The 27,189-nt window shown below is 36.7% G+C and overlaps 3 protein-coding genes across 3 annotated transcripts in view; 2 read left to right on the top strand and 1 right to left on the bottom strand.

Annotated features, from left to right (window-relative positions):
- LOC133331800 (embryonic polarity protein dorsal-like) overlaps positions 1-27,189 on the top strand; it is a 199,983-nt gene that overhangs the window by 20,913 nt on the left and 151,881 nt on the right. The gene's annotated exons all lie outside the window — the stretch shown is intronic.
- LOC133331791 (GATOR2 complex protein Wdr59) lies at positions 2,137-5,655 on the top strand. The gene is made up of 9 exons (XM_061540163.1): positions 2,137-2,433; positions 2,493-2,703; positions 2,817-2,949; positions 3,019-3,169; positions 3,229-3,402; positions 3,463-4,134; positions 4,191-5,234; positions 5,290-5,511; positions 5,578-5,655. Exons 1-9 carry the CDS (start codon positions 2,137-2,139, stop codon positions 5,653-5,655), a joined length of 2,982 nt encoding a protein of 993 aa, XP_061396147.1.
- Positions 7,161-12,514, bottom strand: LOC133331796 (enhancer of mRNA-decapping protein 4 homolog). The gene is given in 14 exon segments (XM_061540167.1): positions 7,161-7,383; positions 7,452-7,744; positions 7,809-8,026; positions 8,088-8,253; positions 8,328-8,568; positions 8,628-8,832; positions 8,898-9,165; positions 9,220-9,449; positions 9,518-9,721; positions 9,780-10,855; positions 10,913-11,166; positions 11,234-11,616; positions 12,157-12,362; positions 12,434-12,514. Coding segments are annotated over 14 exon segments (4,005 nt in total). The 5' UTR covers positions 12,508-12,514; the 3' UTR covers positions 7,161-7,196.

Below are 27,189 nucleotides of genomic sequence, written 5' to 3'. Positions count from 1 at the left end.
TGGAAAAAGTAATATATTATTTTTTTATATAAAATGTGAAACTATGTGTGCCTATTTATAGGTTGGTGTTGATAACCACCTTGTCCAAGCAATTTCAAAGCAGCGGCCTCTTTTATTGGAGTTGGAATTGTTGTGGATCTATTTGAAACGACGAGCGTTTAAAAAATACATAAACGAATCTTTATTGAGACATTTTATATAAATCTATAAAAATTAAATATTTGAAAACATTTGTCACATAATTCGAACTTATATTTTCATACCCGTGGTCACTTAGGGAGAGTATATTTGATAGATCTCATATTTTTTTTTTAATTCGTTCATCATTTTGGTTTAAAAAAAAACACTCGTACCACACAAAAATATTGTTACGAATATAAATTTAGATTTAAGTTACTTTAGATGAATTCCGTTAATTTAAGAATTTGAATTGTAACGTAAATTTCTACTACGCAGTTTATTTGAATAACTTCACAACAACAACTACTGTATAGATTTTTCTACATCCTTCCATTTCCTCTTTTATTTTCTATTTTGTTATTGACGTACAATTCTTGTTAAACGTCATCATTGATGATCGCTTAATTCCTCTTTCTTTGTTACCCCCTCACCTGTATATGTGTTGTTGTTATTGTTTACTCAATGTAAGTTTGTATGTGTTGTTGTTATTGTTTGCTCAATGTAAATTTGTATGTGTTGTTGTTATTGTTTACTCAATGTAAGTTTGTATGTGTGTTTGTTGCATTGGTAGATTGTTCGTGATCTAGGTGTTACCAGATCGTCTAGAAACTTCTGTAGCTACAAGCAAGGCTCATATAAATAGGGGAAATGGAAAGGCAGTGAGTCAGTTGTGAATCAGATCGCGAATTGAAACCGTCAAGTAACGTAAAACTGTAAAGTAACGTGCAAAGTAAAGTTGTGTCAATAAACTCATTATAATAATCGTAATCAGAAAGAACCCGCGTTTTATTTGGTACGAACTGTATCGGGAAATAAAACAACGTCTACACGGGATTAAGTAAAGTCCAAGAACGTAACAATATGTTTTCATTAACAATTTTTTGACGTTTCCTTTTGTCATTCTTCGTTATTGTTGACTTTGTGGCGACAGTGTTGCCATATTTTCAATTTTGTTTGCGAATGCGTTTGCGTGAACGTTACAGAGTACCAAATTGTACTCCTCACGCATTTAGCTTTCGCATCGCACTTGCTTTCGCAACGCAATACAGAGTAACCCCCCTGGAGTTTACTGAAAAAATTTTATGCAGTAAGATTTTTCAAACTCATCCAAACACAAAAATTATTCAAAACACTTTTTTAACTTACAAAGTTCAATTTCATGTTATGTTGTATAAAAATTACAGAAAGTGGAAGAAAATTCGTAAGTAATGCAAAGTTTCATTAAATTAGAAACTAGTTCTTTATATTTTTAGGCAAATTCCAGAAAGAGGGCAATGTATTGATACAGGAAGCCTAAATGTTCCCGGGGAACATACCAAATAAATTACTGAGTAAATGTTGCTGGAAAAGTAACCAGACACACCTATTAACAGTTGATTTTCTTTTCTTCCAAGTATCTTTCTACACAACACAAGCAGTCGGCCGATGTGCATTTTATTTTGTTTTAATTTCGTTCTACATAATACATTTGCTGTTGTCTCCCTATATCGCAGCTGTTGTCTCCCTATATCAAGTGCAGCTTATGGTGATACTTGGTTTCCGCACGGGTGCTTCTTCCGTTCTCTCACCTTTCTGTCACCTTTGATTCGTAGAGAAATAGTTTCGTTTGACTCATTTCAAAGAATTTATTTGTTTTGATTCCCCGATTCGTCCGATTTTCGACCTAAGAAAGACTAAGCCTAATCCTTGTTTGTTTTGATTCTGGCTTTATCTGTTACATTTTAAAGCTTTTTCGTTCAATTCCGCAACGCCGTCAAAACTTTAAGAAACGGCGGCAATAATTTGTTTGACGGACCCAGTAGTTAGTTGTTTGGCATATATATGTAATATATATATCTCCTTATATATATTGTGTTAGATGTGAGCTTCTTTGTAAGTCCAGTCCAGAGTGTTTATCAACATATTGTCAAGATACTAACATCCTAACTTGCATCCAATATAATATAATAATACCTGATGCCGAGCAATGAAACGCTGCGAGCTCCAGACCGCGGTGGCGGTAATGAACAATCCAACTATATCCGACAAAGTGATAGGGTGTATGAACATCGGGAGTCGCAGGCCACTGCAATGACGGTCGACTACACAGGGCAATGGATACTTTTAGCAGGAAGACGTCATCTGGCTCTACAACGTCTCGGTGAAGATGACGATGAAGTTTGTTTAAGGAAATACAATACAAACTCTAAATATGAAGTATCTGCTGCAGAATTCGCAATATGTCCCGAAAGCAAGGAATCTTGTGCCATAGCGGTAAAATGTTAACGCCCTGGAAAAAACATATTTGAATTGATGTAATTTTCCATTAATAGACCAGTCAGCACATAGATGTAGTAACTTGGGGTGCTGCCGAACCCAGATATATCCATTCCCTACGAGGTCATACACGCATGGTGACCGATATCGATTGGCATGGTAAAAATGCGAACCTGCTCGTAAGTTGTTCTATTGATACATTTTCCCACATTTGGGATTTACGGGATTCCAGAAAGCCAACGTTGTCTTTTAGTGCTGTGTGCATGTGTAAGTACACATTGAGATAAAAGCTTCTTCAGATTATAAGTTACTTTATAATATAAATGACAATACATATATCCATCCCGATATTCCGATATTTAAATAAACACATATAAAAGCTGGTGCTACACAAGTTGGCTTCAATAGGGTCTCGGGAAATTTGTTAGCGGCTGCCCACGATGGTGATTTACGAATTTGGGATATTCGGAAGGGTTCATGTCCCATACATTACATTACCGCTCATCAAAATCGGTATATCGTTTGTATTGCATTACTGGGTACCCAAAAATGATTTAAAATTGTCTTCTTTTCAATATTTAGGGTTCATGGTATTAATTGGAGCCATCGAAGAGAAACATGTTTGGCTACAGCAAGTCAAGATGGTACTGTTAAGTATTTCGACATAAACAATCCACGAAGAGCAGAAAAAATAATAACTACAACATCACCGGTATGGAGAGCTAGGTACACGGTAAGACGTTTAAGTGGGAAATATATATGTCCACGTTTTATGTTGCAAATACTTTTCAGCCTATTGGCAATGGACTTGTCAGCATTGTTGTGCCTCATTTGGGCCGAGGTGACAATAGCCTTCTATTGTGGAGTAACAGCAAACAAAACGATCCCGTTTGTTCCTTTGTTGGCCACACTGATGTTATATTGGACTTTGCATGGCGTCCAAATCGTGAAAGTCAAATGGAAATTGTAATGTTTTTTTCCTTGAATTTAATGCGAATTGGGATTATTAGAATTAAATTGTTTCAGGAATTAGTAACATGGTCACGGGATCGGACATTGCGAGTATGGAAAATTGATGATAAAATGTTAAAACATTGTGAACCTGAAAATGATTCCAATGAAAATTACGACCTTAACACACAATCTCGTGTCGGTACGCCGACTAAATTCCAACCTCCTTATTGTTCTTCCTTCCAAAGAGTACCGGTGTTCCGATCACAACCAGTTGCTGTGTCGCTGCCAGTAGAAACGGCAGAAATCGTACACAACACAATCATATCGAGATCACCAACACTAATGGCGACATCTTCACGCTCGTCTACACACAGATATAGAGAGGAAACAGCAGTTGCCCGATCGTTGACTGACCAGCCTACATGTTCACTTCATCACGAATTCTCTCTGCTAAACACAAATATGCCTCACGTGGAGGTGGATACCCTTGATGCTATAAAACGCTTTGCAATGTTTAACATTTCTGCAGGTGGGCACATGGCTGTCCTACAAATAACATTTCCAACGGATTACCCCAGTCCGAATAACAGTCCAGAGTTTGAATTTTGTGAAGGTACAACAATGCACGAACATCTGTCAAGGCTGATGCTGAAAGTTCTTAGAACGAATGCATTGCAACGAGTTAAAAAATCGCGTACATGCCTAGAGCAGTGCCTTAGGGCCTTAGTAGCTGCAATGAAGAAGGTAATATATTTTGAAATATACGTAAATATAACGACAAAATCATGTATTCCTTTCAGTCAGGCGGAGGATCGGAGAAATCGCATGTGCGTTTGCAATCTCCTCGTTTAGAAGGAGCTTTGAGTGGAGCTCTACACGATGCTTGCATACCCTTTCCCCGGACATCAGCAGCCACCTTTAATGCAGTGGGAATGTTATGCAGCTTCACACAAACGCTCAATACAAAAAGACTAACGCTTCGCCATCAAAATATTACGCCACGAACACTGTGGGCCACCAATGGAGGTGGCCTGTTGGGTAATGTCATGGGTGAACAACCAATGTTGTACGCACATCGTGATTCGAATGCCTCATTCTATCTTCAGGATCGTATGAGTTCAAAGCACTCAAAGAATCGTTCAATCCAAAAAGCCAATCATTCGACGGCTATAGTTCAAATCTATGAATGCAATAAATTGCTTAATATCAGTCGAGCAATGGCCTCAGAGTACTCCCTAGACAAAACAGATATAATTGCGACATGTCGCAAGAACCGCCTTGTTTGTGAGAATGAGGGACGCTATGATCTTCTGCCCATTTGGACAATGGCCGAAATGATTGCAACGCCTAATGTGCCATTGAGTGGGACAAAGCTGAGTAAAATGGTCCTCAATGAGGATCCTTTTAAGAAAGCTCTCTTGGAATCACTTATAATGCACTATGCGGCGGCAGGCGATCTACAAACATCCGTTATACTGGCATGCTTGTTTCATCCCGGAGGAACAAATGGACAAATTGGTATCGCTGGTAATAATGGCGTGCCAAGTGGCAATGTGCATGGTCACTGCAAAATACCCATTCTTACGTCCAATACATCGCCATATCATACTGTTCTTCCTATTGATTCTCATGCTTCAAATGCCAACAAGAATGCCTCCAACTCCATCCAGTTGCGCAGTAATTCGTGGTCGGATTCATTAGACTGTGTCGATGGCAAATTCTCAAATAGTGAATTGTGGGCCTCGTCACTAATAAGGCGATCGAAAATACCACTGTTTGATCATTTCAAGAAATTGTATGCCGAAATTCTTTATGGCTGGCAATTGTTAACGACGCGATCATTGGTAAGTAAATTTGTTTTTTTTTTCGATTTCCTTGTCCTAAACATACATTATCTAGATCCTGAAGCACACGGTGCTGTTGAAATGTCCTCGACAAGGGGTTGAATTTGTGACTGAATGTTCCGGATGCAACAAAACAAAACGCACCCCGGCCTGTGGACCTTGTCAGCGTCCCGTTCTATTTTGTACCCTATGTAGAATACCAGTTAAGGGAGCTGCCAATGCTTGTCTATCATGTGGTCACGGTGGCCATTTTATGCATATGAAGCAATGGTTTGAAGTATGTATTACAAAATAATGCGATAAACATAATTTGATAATGATGTTTTTTTTTTAATTTTTAAAGAAACACAATGTATGTGCATCTGGTTGTGGTTGTCAGTGTCTACAAGAAACTGCCTTTCTTTTGGAATATGTTAAATGAAAAAATGTCATATATTAATACAATTGAATTGTTTATAAATAACAAATAAAATATGAAGACCGAGTGTTTCAAGACTTATTACTATATTATGGATTATCGGAATGTCATAGCTCGTTTGGAACCAATGTCCATACCACAAATATGAAGAAAACAACCCATGCAAACAATGAAATGCTGTAAAGTAGTTTTCTATTTATTATTATATCTTCTGGTATACTTTCAAAGCATCGAATGTGTCATACCATAATAACACCTGTTGGTTTTTGAACTATTATTCAAAACAACTACCAAAAAAGTACCAAAATTATCAAAACAACTACCAAAATTATCTTTTTTCCTAAATAGGCGTAAAACTCAGATTAGCTTTCTTTAGATGTCATATGATTCCTTTCATACCAATGTTTACTCTTATAGCGAACTTTTCATAGTTTTTTTTCATATATATTAATTTGGTTATAACGAACTTGCAAACTAATACACGTAATACTAAACGAAGACAATCCTCATAAAATTTAATTTTACCCAAACCTGAAACACAAAATAGAAACAGCTTAAGTATTATCAAAGAGTACACCAAATCTACCAGTTAAGCTAAGCCTATGTTTTGCCTTACCATGAATATAACGAACTAATTTGCTGGGTCCTACCAGTTTGTTATAATCTTACTTAACTGTGGCACCAAATTTTCGGCTTTCAATCACTGGTAAGATGCGTACACTATTATGTTTTTTAAAAAATACAGCTGTGTCGCAACTAGAAAAGAAACGAGGTAACTCCGTAATTAGATAAAATAAAAATTTCAAAAATATTTGGTTTTTTTACTTTGAGTAATAGACAGACTTCATGGAATTTAAGCATTTTATAAATTTTTTTCCGCCATTATTGATACACTTTTTACACAAATGAGATATTTTTGAACATTTTTGTATTTATTTTGTATGTATATGGAAATTAAATTTACGAGAGACTTAAATGATGTAAATATATAAAATAATGTTAAAAAAGAAAAAACCACATTCGATTTCATTCTATTATAATTTCTTTAATATAAAAACGGTAGTCAGTCGTATTAAAAAGTCTGCCTGCAAGCGTCATCCATGGTGTTTTTACTTATCCTATAAATTACGCCACAAACACTTATTATTATTACATTAGAAAAAGTTAATTTAATAGAATGTCCGCGTTCACAAAAAATTGCTTTATAAGTCTTGCACATATTCATTCATCAAGGATTTGCAGAAGTTGTCAACATAAATGATCGGCCACAAAACGTTTTAAAGAATTACATTACACAAATGATGGTCGAGGAAGATAAGGGCGAAGGGAATTGGGAGGTACTGAGATTAACACAATGCACTAGAATAAGAGATCAAATAGCGAATGTTAGAAACGCTACAAGATTTGTAATGTATACAATATAGGGTCATACCATTTATAAGAAGAATTACATTCTTCACAAATGTCTAAAGCCATGATTAGTTAGACAGGGTGTTTGTATTACTGAGATTTGGAGGATTGTGTCGGCCGAAGAAAGATCTTGGTTAGAATTGATCTTTGAATGCCTGAACAGCCTTCATCAACATTCGGACGTTGCTGCATTGTGGACTTTTCGGATAATTTATCAAGAACATTTGGCAATTACGGAATAACTCTTGCAATACTTTTGGTGCATGTTCCCTGGTAATTGGGTCATGGGGATTGATCGCCAACAGCGCTTCTGCCAAATAACTAAAAAAATCAGAAAATCAATATTAATTAGCGTTTGAGATAACGGTCGTTTTCGCTTGGCTACGAACTTTTGTTTGACTTCATTGTGGTTACTCATGTCTGCCGAAATCTGTTGGATCAGAGATAACAACACTTTTTGCTCTAGGCAGCAGTCAGGTGTAAAGACGGCATTGTGATCGGCACACTTCAAGGTATACTCCACCAGACTCAAGTCATTACCCAGCAATGCTTGATTGAAGGCCTTGTTGATTTGACCTTGAAGTAAAAGGTGTTTAATTGTCTCCTTCATGTCATACATAGGTGCGGGTGTATTCGCTTGCGAACGAATTACTGCAGCTTGGCTTTCAAATGATTTGCGTATCTGCGAAAAAGATCAAACAAATTAGTGCACGTCGAGTATGTGCTGCCACATACAACGTCAATACCTCGGTTCGAATATTTTCCTGAATTTGACGTGTTAACAACAATTGCATACTCTTCATGTCTTTGCGAGTGTCCAACATTGCTTCCTGAACACTATTTCTATGTTTGATGAGGATTGAGTCCAAATGTTGTCGGAAAGTTGAAAATTTGTTAATAATTTCCTCGGTTGTATCATGCATTGGTTGTAGTTGTTGCAAGTATGTATCGAACTGTTCCATGACTACACAAATAAACGAAAATTAAACATTTACAATTATAACTGTTATGGTAGCGTCACCTACATTCTTTAATTCCCACGGAGAATGCTTCGTGTAATTGCTTGAACATATTCTGCGAAGATTTCTCATAGGCTGGAATCAATGTACTGGACATTGACTCGACAAACGCAGCTTGCAGACTGCTTTGTACACCGACTAATACTGATTTGCCAAACGCATCAATAATACTCTGTAATAAAGCGAAATATTATATTATTAGCACTATTTCCATGGCAGGGAGCGAATCACCCTCGAAGAACTTACTTTGCTCTTGCAAGCCTGTGCTATATTTTCTTTAATCATCATATCGAACGACTTCAATTTCTGTGCCGCATCCAACTGGATTTGCTGTTGCAAATTGTCCATTTTCGCTGCCAATATTGGAGCTAGCTGCCGTTGAATTTCTATGGACAACACCTTGGAGATCATTTCTCCGAATTGGGTGAGGACATACTGGTTCATAATCTGCATGATACTGTCGCGCAATTCGCGATTTTGAACATCACTGAGAAGACATGTGATAAATAAATAGTTTCTGCAAAACATTTTCTTTTTTTTACTTACCGTCCCATTAGAAACGTGGATAGTTTCCGATTATGTTCAGTTTCGTACCGCATTAAATATGTTTCCATCATTTTGGACAATTGCATTTCCACCTTAAAGCCAAGTTCGGTCATATTTTTTTGAGCAATTGCAGGACCTGTCTTCTTCATATCGGCAATTTCCATCTGAAGATTATTAATTTGAACCGACTGCATTTTTACCAAATCTAGAGATGTTTAGTTGTAAAATGACAATGATGCGCATAGAATATATTATTTTGTTTTAACATACCAATTAGTTCATTCATTTTCATATTAATTTCTCCTAAATCTGTTCCTCCGACATTGTCGACATTATCGTTGGCCATTATATTGCTGCAAGAAGTGGTTCCTAGGGTTGGCGCTATATGGCTGCTACTCAGATTCGACATAGATGATGCGTTGACTGCTTGTGATATTAAATTTGCAGCATTTTGGAGTTCTGCAGAATGTTTATTTGTGGTTACTTTGGGCACATCTGGCACCTTTGGCCAATTCGTTTTAGCACTTGAAGTTGGCATCTCCTTATCTATATAAGCATAAAGAACATTTCTAAAATGACATTATCTACCTACACTGTAGCACTATTCACCTTGCATTTCCTCGACATTGGTTTCTTCTGTATCAGCAACATCCGTTTCATTTACATTGTCGTTTTCATTGTTGCCCTCCAAAAGTTCATCCCCACTGAAAGAGCTTTTATCATAGTCCTGTAATGACATTATTTCCTGCACCTCACGACTAGGACTTGAACCTCCACTGGTCAAATTTTCGCCAATGCTGCGTCCTGGATTTCTATCAATAGCTTTGCGAAACAAATTTAAATTACATTCGGTCCATCTTTTTGTCAGATATTTTTTAAGCATGCCCTACCTCTAAACTTTTCCTGATATTCCATATCTCGCTTCATTTGAACTTTTTGTTGTTCCTGGCCTTCTATCAAACTGCTATTAACCAGATTTAATAAATTCATATTTTCTGGTTTCGGGGGAGCCGCAGGATTTTGTCCAGTTACAGCGGCTAACATTAAAATTGTATTAAGAACTTCACTGCTTACATTTTCGGGAGTTTTTCGCTCTAGAAGAGAAATTAAAATAAGAATTCTTCATTTTTCTACTAAAAAACATGTCTGTACCGTTTGTAGACGACGATGATGTAAAAGCATCCGGGGTCATTAAATTGACCTGGGGATAGGTTTTAGTCGGAACATTTGCTGATACATTAGGTGATGGATTTCGAGAATCGGCAATATTTTCTGTTGCTATGACACTGGGGGCTGCCGCTGCAGCTGCTGCCACAGAAACGACGTTCGAGCCACTAGTATTTGAAACCAAGTTAGCGTGACTATTGCTGCTGACGCTGCTGTTCGATATATTTGTTATGCCCAATAATAGTTCCAATGCATTCTTCTCATTCGAAGAAGCGGTGTCATCTTTTGTTTTCAAATGGACATTCTTGACATTGCCCATTTCGTCTGATTTCCCTGTGTCGTCAGGGTGTACGCTTTCATTATCGATATGTTCGCTCTCATCACTATCATTGTTGAGATTTTTGTTATCCTGTTCTCTCTTTTGTGCAGATCCTTCACTAGATATTGTACTTTTTATTTCAGTATTTTCCTGCACAGGAGGTTGGTATAAAATGTGACACTCTTGCATACTTTTGGACTGCACAATATACATGTGAACCACAACACAATATAAGGACGATGTGTCCTCGTCATAGTCATCCAATTCGTCGCACATGTAGTTATCATTAGCACATTTGTAGCGACGAACAGCGGCATCAACAATAGAAAACGACAAAATTCCAGAACTCAGGGGAAATTCGGAAATGCTCTTCACATAGACATTGGAAGATGTAGCAACTGCACCGCCTTCAGCACTTCGGCAATTTGAATTGGACGATGCCGAAGCGAGACTATTACTGCTATTATCCTTGTTTATTGAACTTTCACCACTCATTACATTCCCATTAAGAGCAGATATTAAATTGTTTGCATTTATTATTTGCATGACGTAGCAAGAACGTGTATCGTAGTTGGATAGGACCAAGTACGACGCTGTACGATCTATCTCGGCAATGAAATTTAATGGTTTTCCTGTCGAACTTCCTATGTTGATGGTCTGCAGGCAATCCCAAGTACCGCAATCCCATACTTTGAATTCGGTGTTGTTTTCTGCACCGGTAATTGCAAACTTCCAATATGGCCTATAAATAACCAACCAATCATAGAAAATATTTAAACTTACCAAAGCTATAACTTACGCTGCATTATTTTTTGTTAAATTGTCTAAGAAAAAGAACGACGATACCGGTTTCCCATTATGTGGTTTCCAAGCGTGTAAGCACCTCGGGTCCTTGTCATGTATATACACCTGGTAGAATCTTATAACACCGTCTGTGCTGCCAACACCCAGCGTTGATCCATCCGGGGACAATGCCACCCAGGTTATTGTAATAGTTTCATCAGAATGTTTCAAATAACCGGATTTCAAATCTTTCGATTGGAGTTTTCCAAACTGCAAGTAAACACAATTAGAACACAGCGAATCATTCATAAATGTCCTAGAATATCTATCAACATACCCCATGTTCAGCAACGATAATGTTTATATTGAAGCATTGAAATACGGAGCCACGAGCCCAAACCAGCAATTGGCTATCCTCGTCGTCATCGACAGCCACTTCAATGAATGGACACCAAGATATTTTATCATATTTAGGGGAATAATTCGATAATGGGTCTTCAATCTTTACTACTAAATTGCACAATAATGACCCCTCCAGTAAATCGATTTTATGAACATACAATGCGCTGGCGTCAATAGAAGCAAGAATATGCTCCTTTTCAATGTGGGCAAATTGTAAATCTAAGACTTCACCAGTCATTCCTTTAATTAAAGCCCTTAATCCTTTAGCGGTATTCACAACTCGGACCATACCTTCCATGCGAGAAACTTTATTGTTAACTGAAAATGATAGAAAGAACAATTTGGAATATATTCATCACATATATATAGTTCTAAGTGCAATGCGAAAATTAGTTGGTTTTTGTTGATATTAGGAACTTATGACGGATTCTCTGATTACGAAAATATACGATTTTTATGGGTAACTTCCAGATATAGTCCTCATATGTTTATATTTTTGCCATTTATAAACAGATGAAGGCTGTGAAGAAAATCATGTTAAAAAATAAAATGTTGATCGCATATCCGAATTCTACACCTGTTTAAAGTAGAAAGTCTTAATTTCCCGGCCGAAGGCCTGCTGTCTACGAAGAATTTCAATTTATAGAATCCTAGCGAAATGTTTATTTAAACTGAATTTTAATCAAATATTAAATCAAATTTAATCAATTAATGATATAAAAACTATAAATAGCAATTCCAATAGTATTTCAGATCCCTTGATGTTTTTTGCCATTATGTAGCAACACAATAGATGGGGGTTTCCCCCAACTAAAATTATATCAACTATTCATTTGATATAAAGAAAACCTAGCTTACCGTATATAACATATGCTATATATTTCCCGTCGAGGTGAACTGCAATCAAGTGACCTGGATAATTCTTCACTTCCCATTTGTAATCTACGAAATTTTTCAATTTTACTTTGGAGGAACCGTGGTCATGCAAACCGGGATTTGCAACAATTTTAACATTTTTGGTACTGATGTCATGACAACAGTGTTTGTCTCCCGGCTTAAATGATCTGGAATGAAGAATAGAGAGATATGCACAACAATTATTACAGGCTGTTGCAATGCTAATTAATAGTCTTACATTATAGATGTGCTATTATTTAGACCACCTTCAGCACATTCCGCAGTAGGTGGACTTTGCTGGCCGGTACTCATGGCTATGTTGATGCTGCTAAGCTGGTCCACTGAATTGTGTTTATGTGCAAAAAGCCAATATGCAGTATTTAGCTTGACCAATTCCGACCCTTTTATATTTTTTGCAGGAATTTCAATGCCACGCCTTTCAGTTGTTTTTAGTGTTTGTCTTAAAACTGCACTTATTGCCAAAAGCGCAGTCAACATACGCCACACTTATTTTTATACTTCTCCTAACAGCGTCCCAAAATATACAAAATATATGCCAGGACAATGTAAGTGTATGCAAGGAATTAACAAAGCAATTGGAAGGCGATTACAAGAACATCAATTTTTGTTGCAAAGATTGACGTCCTTAGAAATGTAAAAAAATGCTCTTTAAACGAGGAAAAACATAAAGTAATGTAGACGTTAATACGACGATGAACAATGCAAATCGATTACACTTTATTCTTATTATATACGCGACTTTCTATTTTTTGCAAAATTCGCTCTTTTTTGCACCAAATAAAAATTGCCGCATCTGGTTCAAAGGAACTACCTCGTAAAACGAACGATCGGAACGTTTCCCACTCCGCATCGGCGAATTTCTACAACAAACATCGGTTGTTGTATTTTGATATGTCAAAAATATTTTGCCAAAACAAACAGATTGACAAAATTTTTTTACACAAATTCTTGTAGAAAATGTTAATAAAAGTATTGCCAAAAAAGCTCTTCGAAATTCGGAGATTTTCATTCATAATTTTGTTTTTTAATTTTTTGGTTCAACATTACAACAACATTTTTGACATTTATTTGTCCAACAGCTGGGCCGATGCGGCTACCTTATTAAATATACCTTGGTCGTTTTGTTCCTTTTCAATGTATACGTACCATTAAACAGGTCGTGTAAGAAGCGAATGGTACAATCATGATGCAACAATAAGGTGATGTATCAAAACAAAAAACTTTGTTTTTGTCTCGATTATCTGTCAAATTTTTCCATATAATATTTCAAAAACTTGGGAGCATTGCACATCCAATTCAAGTAGAAATTACACACTTTGACAGCTAATCAAGCCATCAGCTGTTCTAAATGGACTACCTATTCATTGTGCCATGGCATGGTACAATTATAAAAAGTAACAGCAAATCCCAGCTGATTTGATTCCAATGCAATACTAGTGTCAATATGAATTTGACAAATTATGTTTTTAAAAATCACCCAGCAGGAAAATTGGGAACGCATACAATTTAAAATTGTTCTTTATTAAATGTGCTCCTGTATTCAATTTACTCAATCTGCCTACTGGGAAAGTTTGAGGAAGCAAATCTTTCTTCAAGGAATAACTCGCTATACCCAGCATTTTCATATGTGTTACACATATATATGGCAATGGCTCAATTAGTCAGTAGTCACACGTGCAAAATTTCATGACAAATTTTCTTCTCAATTTCTTTAAAAATTGCATTGTTTTTTAGACACGCAAATAACCCAGACAGACATATTATGTGTTTTTTTCCTCGCAAAAGGTTTTAATTTTATTAACTGCCGTGGCGTTTGTTTGCCGACAGAAAACATAAAATGAAAGAAAATGCAAAACTTTTCTGCAGCCAACTTCAGTTGTTTACAGCGAATAACGAAACAAAAGAGAATTGCGGAGTACAAGTATGTATGTACCCCCTTTTATTCCTCTCACCTCTTTCGCCAATAAACTCAATTTACTTTACCACAAAATTTGCCGTGTGACTACTGACTTATAGGAAAGATGTGGAATAGATAGAAATATAAATTTGATAGATTTTCATTCATGTTTTTCAATTTTTATTTTGAGGATTCGAAAATATTTCATTTTCAAAATAAAAATAATTTGATGATAATTTGTTTGTTTACATTTTTCTGTCAAATGAGTTGACACTAGTAGAACTTACAACAACAAATTTCTATGTGGTTGTTGTATCGTTTTTTGTACAAAAACACTTGCTGTTACCTTCTATTATTATACCATGGTGCCATGGGTACAATAATACAAGATTAGTGTCATGTGCGTACTCACGCCATCTATACGCCACATACAGAAACTCATATAATTTTGTCTGTCACACCAAGTGACATATGGTTTGTTTATCCTGTCATTTCAAAAAGGGAAATTTTAAATGTGGAAAACATATTGGAAATAGGGAGACAATAAGCCATGTAAAATTTTCAAGGTTCTTTCTTTTTATTTCTGGAGTTCTTGGCAGCAGGAAGTGGATCGGGCAATAAGAAAATAGTAAAAGTTTTTACCAACGTTAAATACAATCGGTGTAATAATACCCGCATATCACAAAACAAAATTTTAAAACTATTCATTGCCTTTATTGCATTTAAAAAAAAAAACCTCAATAACTGTTGAACAAAAGGAAGTAATACAGCACCAAACACTTTTGCCAGCATCGCTAACGATATTTGGACCACCGATCCCGACTCCTCTGCTCCTCGTTGGATCCGCTGTTGAGCACCAGGCATTCCGCGGTGCTGAGGTACCTAAAAATAAAAGAATATAAAACTGATATGGTGTAAAACGAGCTATTGACTTTAACTCATTACTTACCTCCAAACTTATTGATAATTACTTTCGACGGACGGACAGCCCAGAAACCTGGAATAAAAGGGTATAGAAAACACGTGGCCTTAAGGGTAGACATTTCCTTTTGTTTTCTTTATTATTCGAATTTTTTATTCTCATATCCTCTCCGAATAGATAGAGCTCTCTCTAGGCAGGTAGGACAGGTAATTTATCACCAGGAGTTAGTTGCTCCCATTCACAAAAGCTTAATGTTGTCCCTTTGTTTTTACTCCACTTAAAATAGAAGAAAACTTTTTATTCAGGGTTTGAACTATAAAACAAAAATACAACACCCATACTTACGATATTAACTGACGATAATAAGCTCAATTGCCAGCAAACACCGCTATCATAGGACCTCTGTTCAGCATCCCTGGAAAAAAAAAGAAGAGCAGCCATCTTACATTAAATTTATTAAATAAATCCCCAAAAGTGGTACTTACCTAAGTTTCGTTATTATGTACAACGCTCAAAATTATAATACTTACGATTTTCGAATATTTTACACTAGTAAAAACTCATTGCACTAGTAAAAACCTTTTTAACCATGTGAATCTCAAAGTTAAAATGATCCACGATTTATGGTATTTAAAATTAAGAAACTTGAATTAAAAATAAAATTATAACGATGGATATGAATTAAAATGTCTTCTCCATAAGGAAATTTAATTGAAGGTTAGGAGGGTGACGTGCCAAAGAAGAGGTAGGTATGGGGACAATATGAACATGTTTTGATTGCCAAGGTGGAACAAGTGTTCCAGTGGGAGGGAAGAGCTCGGTTTAACACCTGCCGAGTACTTTCATGATTTTTTTCCCATATAACTGGTTGCTTTTTCTTATTTATGCTGTGGTAAAAGTCATTAATAGTTTACTATTTCTCTCGGGCTCGGAATACCTTTTTTTTAAATTTTGATCAGTCTGGCATGATAATTTTTTTTTGTTCAACGTATTGCCAACCTAGTCAATGTCGTCAAGAACCACCCCCATCCGGCGAGCACTAGCCGTGCAAAAAGCCAGCATGCCAGCAATGACGATGTTTGCTAGAAAATATAAATTATGTGAAATCAACTGACGGTAGTACGTGACAAAAATGGCGCCCATAACGTGGGGCCCGAGATGAAAGCAAAATATAATTGTAGCCATATATTATTTAAAGGAAGTAGGTCCCGTTTGAGTAGCTCATAGAGTCCTCACGGCTGCCACTAGGATTAAATAGTATACATTTTGAACGATATTTCTTCATTTTCAATATCACGGTCCAATGTTAAAATCTCAGTCCCGACCTAAAGTTTTCTAAATCGGGGTCGTGAGGTGGAGATTTAATATTGAATCACCAAACCTTTATGCTACATATAATCGTAGGTCTTATCGCCAGTGTTAGTAACACAACGCATTTAATTGCCACGATTGTGTGGAGTTTTTGGGTCACATCCAATTAGTTTTTCATTGCAATAGTAATTTTTAACAATCATTTTGTATTCGAAAGGAATTTTGTTGTCCGGAGTCAATTCTTAGACAGAAGCACTCATAGTATAGTCAACGAGATTTCTTTCGATGTCACTAGGTTGTTAAACCACATTTTCCATATCCACAGTATAAAAAGTTAAAGCACAGGATTGCAGGAGGTAATTATTTTGTTTACCTTCTTTCTTTTAAATCTGAAAGTAACATCTACTCTTCTAATGGCCGTCACCTAAAATCCTACCTTATTTTATATTGAAAGACTTTTTGATATTATTTAATATATCATTATTTTCCTACTTCGACAGAAGTAGAAGCATTACTACTAGTATATATGTTTTCGTGATTTTTAGTTTTTGTTTTTAATATTTCTTAGGAACACTGTTATTAGTTTTCTATAAATTTTGGAATGGTTTTGACTAGAAGTGGGAGTAAGCTACAGCAAAATAATATGGAAAACAACGAAGAAGCAGTTAATTCCGAGCCAAGGGTAGGGGCACAGAACACGCAAACTCAAGTTCCTACGACCAACCCACCAACTTTGCAAACCAACACTGGAACGGGAGGCATTGTCAGATCGTCAAGCGCTCCGTCGATTGGCAGCGATGCATCGATCAGTCCGGATGAACTGAATAATACTATACTTTCTCCAGCATTTTCAAGTTTGACCGCTCAGAACGTAAGGCGAGAATTTCGACAGGGGAATGGAGACGATAGATCGGAATTCAACCAGGCTAATAATCTGCAGGAAATGATGGCATCCATTGGGTTAGCACAAGCTCAACTGATACGCAGTGTTGAAGTGATTCGACAGGTTCAGCGTGATCTACAGCAAGCACGGCCAACCGTGAGAAATTCCACCGAGGAAGGTTTTTCGGCTGAACACGCAGCGGGGATACAGACTCCAGCTATAGCTCCAGTAACGCGTGCGCCACCACCACTAACACGTTATCCGACATCTGTAGAAAACACTCAATCAAGGCACGGAATTAGGGAACCTCCTCCATCGCAGGCAGTCCGAAATGAGGCATAAGGAGCCGAGAATAACAATCCTATCATTGCAGTGGATACCAGAGGTCAAGAATATACGGGGAATACAACAGAAATGAGGCCTCAGAAGCCGTCAAATGCATCATCCTATCACGGAAATGTAGCTCAACAAAGTAGCAATCGAAAATACAAAGTTAAAGATTGGGGAATGCGCTTCAATGGCAGTGAGAAAAACGCAGATGCTGAACATTTTATATTCTGTTTGGAGTCTACGAGGCAAGACTATGGTTATCCATTTGACGAACTTCTCAGAGAGTTCCCACAGTTACTTGAGGGTAGTGCCGAAAGTTGGTACTGGCAGCAACGACGAATTGCCCCGTTTAGGCACTGGAATGAGTTGAGGGAGGCATTTTTAGCCCAATTTCGTCGGTACCAGAATGAATTTCAAATTCAAAAAGAAATTATGGGTCGTCGTCAGATGCCGAATGAAACATTTGATGAGTTTTTCGATGCCGTGCTCAAAATGAGAAACCAACAGCGATCTCCATATAATGAAAACGACTTGGTAGAGATCATGAAAGGAAACTTAAAATCATCACTTGCTTCTCTTATTTTCCCCATTCAAATTAAAGGGTTGAACCATTTTCGGCAGGAGGTCAAACGGGCTGAATTGATGGTAGCTGGACAAAGACAAGCATACCAGCAAAGAACGTTTCAACCACAGAAGGTACACGAACTAGAATACACAGAGGCCGAATCTGAATTGGACGTAGACGCTTTAGCAGTGTCCAACCGCTACACGTGTTGGAATTGCAGAAAGGTTGGTCATAGTTACATTGATTGCCCTGTACCCATATCAAAGGTGTTCTGCTTCAAGTGCGGAAGAGAGGGAGTAGTTTCCCCAAAATGTCCAAGGTGCCAGGGAAACTTGAATCGGAGCGTTCCTCGAACTGGGGAGGCGCGCTCCACTCAGACGGAGTCCCAGCAGGAACAGTAGAGGGAAAGTGTAACGCGAAGAAGGTAATCTTATTAGTCAACGAAAACAAGAGGGTTAATGAAGAGAAGCCGATATTACGAGTTTTGAAGCCATTACACGTAAGGAAAAAGGAATACGAAGAAGCTAGATCGAGAATTTTTGGTGTAGTATCCAATAAAGTAAAACGGGCCAGAGAAAGATACAAAAAGAGAAGGAAATTGAGAAAGGAAATTGCAGCTGCTACCCTATATGAAGGTGAGGATTCAAGATTTTACACCAAAATTCACATTAATGGCGAAGAAATTGAGGGTCTTCTTGATAGTGGAGCAACAGTATCTTGTTTAGGTAAGGGTTGTCTAGATCTGGTAGGAAAAATTGGTTTAACTCCTCAAGATTTCTTTTCTTTTGTTAAGACTGCAGATGGAAGTCCACACAAGATAACCGGGAAAATCCGTGCAGATATTACCTTCAATAATATGACTCACCCAATAGATTTCTTTTTGGTTCCTACACTTAACCGACAACTCTTCCTTGGAATTGACTTCATGAAAACCTTTAAAATGTTTGCGTCTGTTGAGAGTCTCACCACCAACGGCGTCAGTCTTTGTGATGAGGCTGATAGTGGAACCAGTGATGACAGAACTGTTCATAAGTTGTCTGATCCACAACGGAAACGTTTGGATGGGATAATAGCAAGATTTCCTTCTTATTCAACACAAGGCTTAGGCCGGACTAAGTCTGAGGTCCACACGATCGACACAGGTGACGCAACTCCAGTTAAAAGTAGACACTATCCTGTATCCCCAGCCGTACAAAAGCTCATGTACGCAGAGCTGGATAGAATGCTTGATCTAGGAGTCATTGAGCCGAGTGAAAGTCCTTGGAGTCATCCTGTCACTCTAGTCAGAAAGGGCGACAAAAATAGGCTCTGCTTGGATGCTCGTAAGCTCAATGCTCTGACGGTCAAGGATGCCTACCCACTCCCGCACATTGAGGGATTGCTTAGCAGGTTGGGAGATACCTATTTTATCTCAAGTGTCGATTTAAAGGACGCTTTCTGGCAAATCCCATTAGATGAGTCCAGCAAAGAAAAAACGGCTTTCACAGTACCGGGAAGACCACTCTACCATTTTACAGTCATGCCTTTTGGGTTGTGCAATGCGGCCCAAAGGTTGTGCCGTCTAATGGATAGAGTGATCCCTTCGGTGCTGCGGGACCGCGTTTTTGTTTACCTGGACGATCTTTTGGTGGTTTCGCCAGACTTCGAAACCCATCTGGAGTTGCTGAAGCGCGTTGCCGATCTATTAGCTGAAGCAGGACTAACCATAAATGTAGCTAAATCTAAGTTTTGCTTCAAGGAATTAAGATATTTAGGCTACATCGTTGGAGGTGGTGAACTCAAACCAGACCCAGCAAAAATTGAGACAATAACTCGTTTTTGTTTCCCAAAAACCGCGAAACAGGTACGCAGCTTTACGGGGGCAACCGGATGGTATCGTAGGTTCATACCAAATTACGCAATGATCGCTGCGCCCATTTTCGATACCTTAAAGAAGGGAAAAGTTTTCCATTTTACTGAAGAGGCAAAGATAGCTTTCGAAAAACTCAAGACTGCATTAATCACTAGCCCTGTCCTGACTCATCCGGATTTTTCTAAACATTTTTATGTGCAGTGTGATGCTTCTGATCTGGGAATCGGAGCAGTGCTATTCCAAAAAGATAGCGAAGGAGGGGAACATCCCATTGCTTACTATTCCCAGAAGCTCACATCGGCACAAAAGAATTATTCAGTCACGGAGAGAGAGTGCTTGGCAGTGGTTAATGCAGTAAAGAAATTTCGCCCTTATATCGAGCTTATGCCATTTACAATTATTACCGACCATAGTAGCCTGAAGTGGCTAATGTCACATAAAGATTTAAGTGGGCGATTGGCTCGATGGAGTCTTCATTTACAGTCATTTAGCTTCGATATAGAACATCGCCAAGGGTCCATGAACGTAGTACCTGATACGCTGTCAAGATACGATATGGAAGAGTTGTCGGTAAATGTAGATGCTTTAATAGACCTTTCTTCATCAGCTTTTCAAAACGAGGACTATAAAGATCTTATAGATAACGTCAGTAAGAACGCAGATCGGTTGCCAGATATCAAAGTGATAGATGGATTTGTCTACAAAAGGACACAATTTTACGACGGCTCACCTTCCAATGAAGATTTCGCTTGGAAATTGTGGATTCCATTGGAGTTAACCAATGGAATTATCGAAAAAGCCCATTGTCTCCCTGTGGCCGCACATGGTGGTTTTCATAAAACCCTAAAAAGAATCAAGGAGTATTTTTATTGGCCTCTTATGAATAAGCAAGTTAGAGATTTCGTCCTTAAATGTCAAGTATGTAAAGAGTCTAAATCAGCCAACATAACGCTACGTCCTCCCATGGGCAAAGAAGCCAATGTGGAGAGACCTTTTCAAAGAATTTTTGTAGATTTTTTAGGTCCCTATCCGCGTTCAAAGGCCGGCAACACTTATATTTTCATTGTCCTTGACCATCTTAGCAAGTACGTTCTTCTTAAGGCTATGAATAAAGCCAGTACTAAAAATGTGATTAAATTCCTCATATCAGAGGTATTTCACAAGTTCGGTACACCCGAAGTACTAATTTCAGATAATGGACAACAATTTGTAGCAAAGGAATTTGAGGACCTTATGACAAACTTCGGTATCTCTCACGTACGCACAGCAACTCATTCGCCACAAGCTAACTCTTCTGAACGAGTCAACCAAAGCATTTTATCAGCCATACGTTCATACTTAAAGGATAGTCAGACAGAATGGGATAAATATTTGTCAGAGATAGAGTGTTCTTTGAGATCATCTGTTCACTCCGCAATAGGAGTCACTCCATATTTCGCCCTTTTTGGAATGAACATGGTGAATCATGGTAGCGTATATGCTCTAGCGCGAAAGCTTAAGGTTCTGCAGGATCCGGAGGCCAATATCCTTCCCCAAACAATAAAATTAGAAATACTCAGAGAGAAAATAAGAGAAAATCTCCACCGAGCATACCTAATAAATGAAAAAAAGTACAACGTGCGATCTAGGAATGTGAAATTTATACCGGGGCAGGAGATATATCGTCGTAGCTTCCAGCAAAGTGACTTCAAAAGGAACTTTAACGCTAAACTTGGACCTAAATTTCTAAAGTGCAGGATTGTTCGACCAATTGGAAATTGTCTTTATGAAATAGAGGATTTGAGAGGGAAATCCTTAGGAGTATTCCACGTGAAAGATTTGAAACAATAAGAAATGTTTTTTTCGCATCCCATAACAACAGAAGAAGTCCTCTCATGATATGAATAACACCAGCAAAAAAATTAATGTTTATTAATTATTCACGAAAAAAATATATTTTTCTTACGAGCCCATAGATTCATTTTCTCCCAAAAATATTTTTTTTATTATAAAGAAATAAGACAATTTTTCACTTACCGGCACAAATCCAAAAATAGATATATCATAAGATGACAGCGGCAAAGTAGAGATTTCTGCATGGTGGTTTTTACTCCTCATAGTTGGGCACAAAATCAGAATTTATTAGCTTTTCCACTTTAAAGTATAATCGCAACGTTGATTCGCCGTTAAATCCACAATCATTAACATTCTTTTGTTTTGCTTTTATATTTCTTTTATGTTTTGATTCAAATTAGCCTTTGTTTTGATTCTGCTTCACATTTGTTTTGATTCATTTCTTTCCTCGCTTTCGTTATGTTTTTCCTTTTTGTGACTCTACACATTTACTCTTTATTCTCTCTCTCTCATAGCTGTATTTCACTCTTTGATTTTACTACTCTTACACTTTTGCTTTTAAGAAATCATATCACAAGAAAAGTATGGTCGTATGCACAAATATTCCCACTATTACAACAACAGGAATAACGTAGGCTTTTAATCAATGAGAAAAAAAAACTTTGCTGATAGGCTTTTTTAACAATGCTCACTTCTTTTTGTTATTCACTTGTGTAGCCAATTAATACGCATATGAAAATATAAATCATTGGACTTTTATTGCATACACAGATTTAGTATTGATGAATATTATATTAATTCCATTTATACACTTTTCAACATACATAATTTATATCTTTATTATTATTATAAAATTGAATTTCTATATTTTTCACTAAAATTTATATTTTTAGTCAGCACACATTTATTTTAGTAATTAATCGATTTTCTTAACTTTATTTTCTATTCTTTTAGTTTTAGATTATTTTCTGTTTTTTTTCCACTTACACATCGCTTTGTTTCCACTGAAGAGGATCGACGATTTCTAGAATGAAACGGTTATTTCAACCTAGCAACAAACCTATCAAATAGTACGCAACTCGTTGTGGTACAGCCGTATGAAAGCACAGCACAGTTATATGACGCCAACTCGATATTACGTTTATAACACTTTTTCATTCGTCGTTTCTTCTTTTACCCGTTACAATTTTGTCTTATTAGGAAATTATTTAGTTTCAGTTTTTTATTTTAGGATTTATTTTTTTTGTAGCACTTTAATATTATTAAGACACTATTGGTAATCACAAAAAGTTTTTTTTAAACAGCAAATTCTTGCTTTTTCTTTTATTCTTAATTGGATATATTTTTTTTGAAACCCCGGTATTCAATTGTATCACCCGCACTTCAAGGAATTCACTATGATAACGTAGCCAGTTCAGTAGAAATAATGACGCAGGCATATTTCATTGACAAAGAAGAGCTGACAAGATCGACGTCCTATCGAAAATAAAAGCGCTCCATTCAAATGAAGCTTTCTACAAATCATCGAACTTATTTTTCGCACTTTTTCCCTCCCATCCTTTTACAGTGATGTACAAAGGATGGTTGGGTTTGTCATGTGCGTACTCACGCCATCTATACGCCACATACAGAAACTCATATAATTTTGTCTGTCACACCAAGTGACATATGGTTTGTTTATCCTGTCATTTCAAAAAGGGAAATTTTAAATGTGGAAAACATATTGGAAATAGGGAGACAATAAGCCATGTAAAATTTTCAAGGTTCTTTCTTTTTATTTCTGGAGTTCTTGGCAGCAGGAAGTGGATCGGGCAATAAGAAAATAGTAAAAGTTTTTACCAACGTTAAATACAATCGGTGTAATAATACCCGCATATCACAAAACAAAATTTTAAAACTATTCATTGCCTTTATTGCATTTAAAAAAAAACCTCAATAACTGTTGAACAAAAGGAAGTAATACAGCACCAAACACTTTTGCCAGCATCGCTAACGATATTTGGACCACCGATCCCGACTCCTCTGCTCCTCGTTGGATCCGCTGTTGAGCACCAGGCATTCCGCGGTGCTGAGGTACCTAAAAATAAAAGAATATAAAACTGATATGGTGTAAAACGAGCTATTGACTTTAACTCATTACTTACCTCCAAACTTATTGATAATTACTTTCGACGGACGGACAGCCCATAAACCTGGAATAAAAGGGTATAGAAAACACGTGGCCTTAAGGGTAGACATTTCCTTTTGTTTTCATTATTATTCGAATTTTTTATTCTCATATCCTCTCCGAATAGATAGAGCTCTCTCTAGGCAGGTAGGACAGGTAATTTATCACCAGGAGTTAGTTGCTCCCATTCACAAAAGCTTAATGTTGTCCCTTTGTTTTTACTCCACTTAAAATAGAAGAAAACTTTTTATTCAGGGTTTGAACTATAAAACAAAAATACAACACCCATACTTACGAGATTAACTGACGATAATAAGCTCAATTGCCAGCAAACACCGCTATCATAGGACCTCTGTTCAGCATCCCTGGAAAAAAAAAGAAGAGCAGCCATCTTACATTAAATTTATTAAATAAATCCCCAAAAGTGGTACTTACCTAAGTTTCGTTATTATGTACAACGCTCAAAATTATAATACTTACGATTTTCGAATATTTTACACTAGTAAAAACTCATTGCACTAGTAAAAACCTTTTTAACCATGTGAATCTCAAAGTTAAAATGATCCACGATTTATGGTATTTAAAAACTGACGGTAGTACGTGACATTAGGACCATGGCACAATGAATAGGTAGTCCATTTAGCGCAGCTGATGTCTCGATTAACTGTCAAAGTGGGTAATTTCTACTTGAATTCGATGTGCAGTGTTGCCAGCCATTTTAAATATTATAAGGAAAAATTTGACAGATAATCGAGACAAAAACAAAGGTTTTTGTTGTGATACATCACCTTATTATTGCATCATGATTAGGACCATGGCATAATAATTAGGTAGACCATTTAGCGCAGCTGATGTCTCGATTAACTGTCAATGTGGATAATTTCTACTTGTATTCGATGTGCAATGTTGCCAACCTTATTAAATATTATGTAGAAAAATGATGACAGATAATCGAGACAAAAAAATGTTTTTGTTTTGATACTACACATTATTATTGCATCATGGTCAATACCATGGCACAATGAATAGGTTGTCCATTTAGAGCAGCTGATGTCTGATTAAATGTCAAAGTGTCTAATTTCTACTCGAATTCGATGTGCAATGTTGCCAACCATGTGAAATATTATAAGGAACAATTTGACAGATGGTCGAGTCAAAAACAAAGGTTTTTCTTTAGATACATCATCTTATGACCTAATCATTATTAGATATTTAGCGTTGATCCCGTATTCCAGAAAATTTGACATTCTCCAATTTTTATGCAGCAAGGTATGAGATTTAAAATGTCTGCACTTTTGACTTTCCTACACAGAAATAATTGCAAGCGTTGTGTGTGCAGGTAAGCCAAAACTACTGTACAGGATTGGAACTGGAGTGGACCTCATTAGAAACTTTTGAGAGAAACTTTTGCATGCTTGTTTTGATTTTGTTTTGATTTTGAAATATACAGTTTAGACCTGACGAAGGATTTGTACATGATAAAACAAATAAGGTAACCTCATGCTCACATATGACTAATTTTTTTTTAATTTTGACAACCCTTTATTGTCAAAATAGTTTTGACACACACGTGTAAATAATACACATACATACTTATGAAGGCCTTCTCACAGATGAGCTCTTCTTCTAAGATATGAATGTCTTATTCTTAAAGAACTGAAAGTCTTCTTCAAAGGTGTATTCTTCTAAAATAGCTGAAGCCCTTCTAAAAAAGAGCTTAATATCTTCTTCTTCTAGAAGAGGAGAGTCTTACTCTTTTAAGATTGTTGTTAAGATATTGTTCGTTCGGAAAAGATCCCAAGGGAACTTTGGATGCTAATATATTAGATATATATTAGATTATATATTAGAATATATTAGATATCACGGATTCCGACAGAAAAACATATATCGTTGGAATCAGGGCCTCTAGCTCTACTTATTGTGAAATTAAAATTGTTCGACCGGGCCTTAAACATGCCTAAACGAGTTAATTTTTCTTTTCTCAAACGAAATTAAAAAAAAATAACAAACAAAATATTTTATATTATTGATATACAATGTCAACAACATTTACATTGATGAAATTCATGGTTGTACCCATGGTATAATTATTACAAGGTAGGGCACAGCTACCAACTGATTACAATTTTTTCCCAAGGTGGCTTGTTCCATCAAATCAAAATACATTTTCTTCGATATCATAAAGGAAAATTCGTTATCGTAGTAAAAAGTAGTAGATTCTTGCAGTACGGGAACATACCATTTCTGTATGTGTGTGTATTGTTTTGAATACAATGTCAAATAAATTTAAATATATTCAAGTTTAATTGAAATGAAAATAAAGTTTTTAACACGTTCGTCTGGAAGTAATTACTTTGTTATGGACGAAACAAACTTTTTATGGTATTCCCTACTGGATTTTGGAAAAAAAAACATAAACTTTCATTAATTTTTCGCGTTTTTAGTTTTGCGTTGAAAAAATGTCAAATAAACACAAAACTTGTTGTGTATATTTATTTTATTTTTGGCAGAAGAGGCCACACGTACATAGTTGCTTTTTTGTTATTCACCTGAAGCTGCCCTACTTGTATTATTGTACCATGGTTGTACCCATTTGGCAGGCTCACGTACAAATATTGCATAGTTGTATTTGGATTTTTAACTATATTATTTTTCATGGATTTGTAAAGGATTGTGACTTTGCAATGAGAAATTCGAAGTTGCAGCCGCTCAGCATTTTGTGGAAGTTGTTGGTGTAGTGTACCGTAGTCGTAATTGTGGGGACACACTAGATGAAACTACAAGCCCTAAATACTTGATTGAGAAGATCGTGTTAATTTTTGGCATGTTGAAGCTCGTATTAAGTTGAGAAAAGCCGTAATGCAGATCAGTGAATGCCTTGGTCAGAAGTCCAAGGGCATATCTTATGGAGAGATGCCGTATAAACAATGAACAGGATGAGGCCACTGTCTTGTGGGACCCCATTTGACACAATTCTTGAGCTTTTACATATTTCAATTACCCTTCTACTCATAATAGGGATTATCCACTTGATAGAGTGGGAGTTAAGTCCTAAACGGAACAGAACTATAGCTAACTTTGAGATGTTGGTGTTGTCGAACGCCATTGAACATACCACCACATACAACCTACCACCTGTACCAATTATCAATTCAGATGTTAAAAACGTTTCCTTTTCATCGTCGTTGAAGCTGCTGATCATGTGATATG

This window comes from Musca vetustissima, unplaced genomic scaffold, assembly GCF_032173495.1.
Source record: "Musca vetustissima isolate MV318-11 ecotype Yass unplaced genomic scaffold, APGP_CSIRO_Mvet_v1 utg1603, whole genome shotgun sequence".
Lineage (NCBI taxonomy): Eukaryota > Metazoa > Arthropoda > Insecta > Diptera > Muscidae > Musca > Musca vetustissima.
The sequence above is the reverse complement of the archived record's forward strand: the minus strand, read 5'-3'. Positions and strand labels throughout refer to the sequence as shown.

Coding starts and splice junctions, on each gene's coding strand:
- LOC133331791 (XM_061540163.1), top strand. CDS start 2,137: ATGCCGAGCAATGAAACGCTGCGAGCTCCAGACCGCGGTGGCGGTAAT. Junction 2,950..3,018: donor ATTACCGCTCATCAAAATCG/GTATATCGTTTG, acceptor TTCAATATTTAG/GGTTCATGGTATTAATTGGA. Junction 5,512..5,577: donor ATATGAAGCAATGGTTTGAA/GTATGTATTACA, acceptor TAATTTTTAAAG/AAACACAATGTATGTGCATC.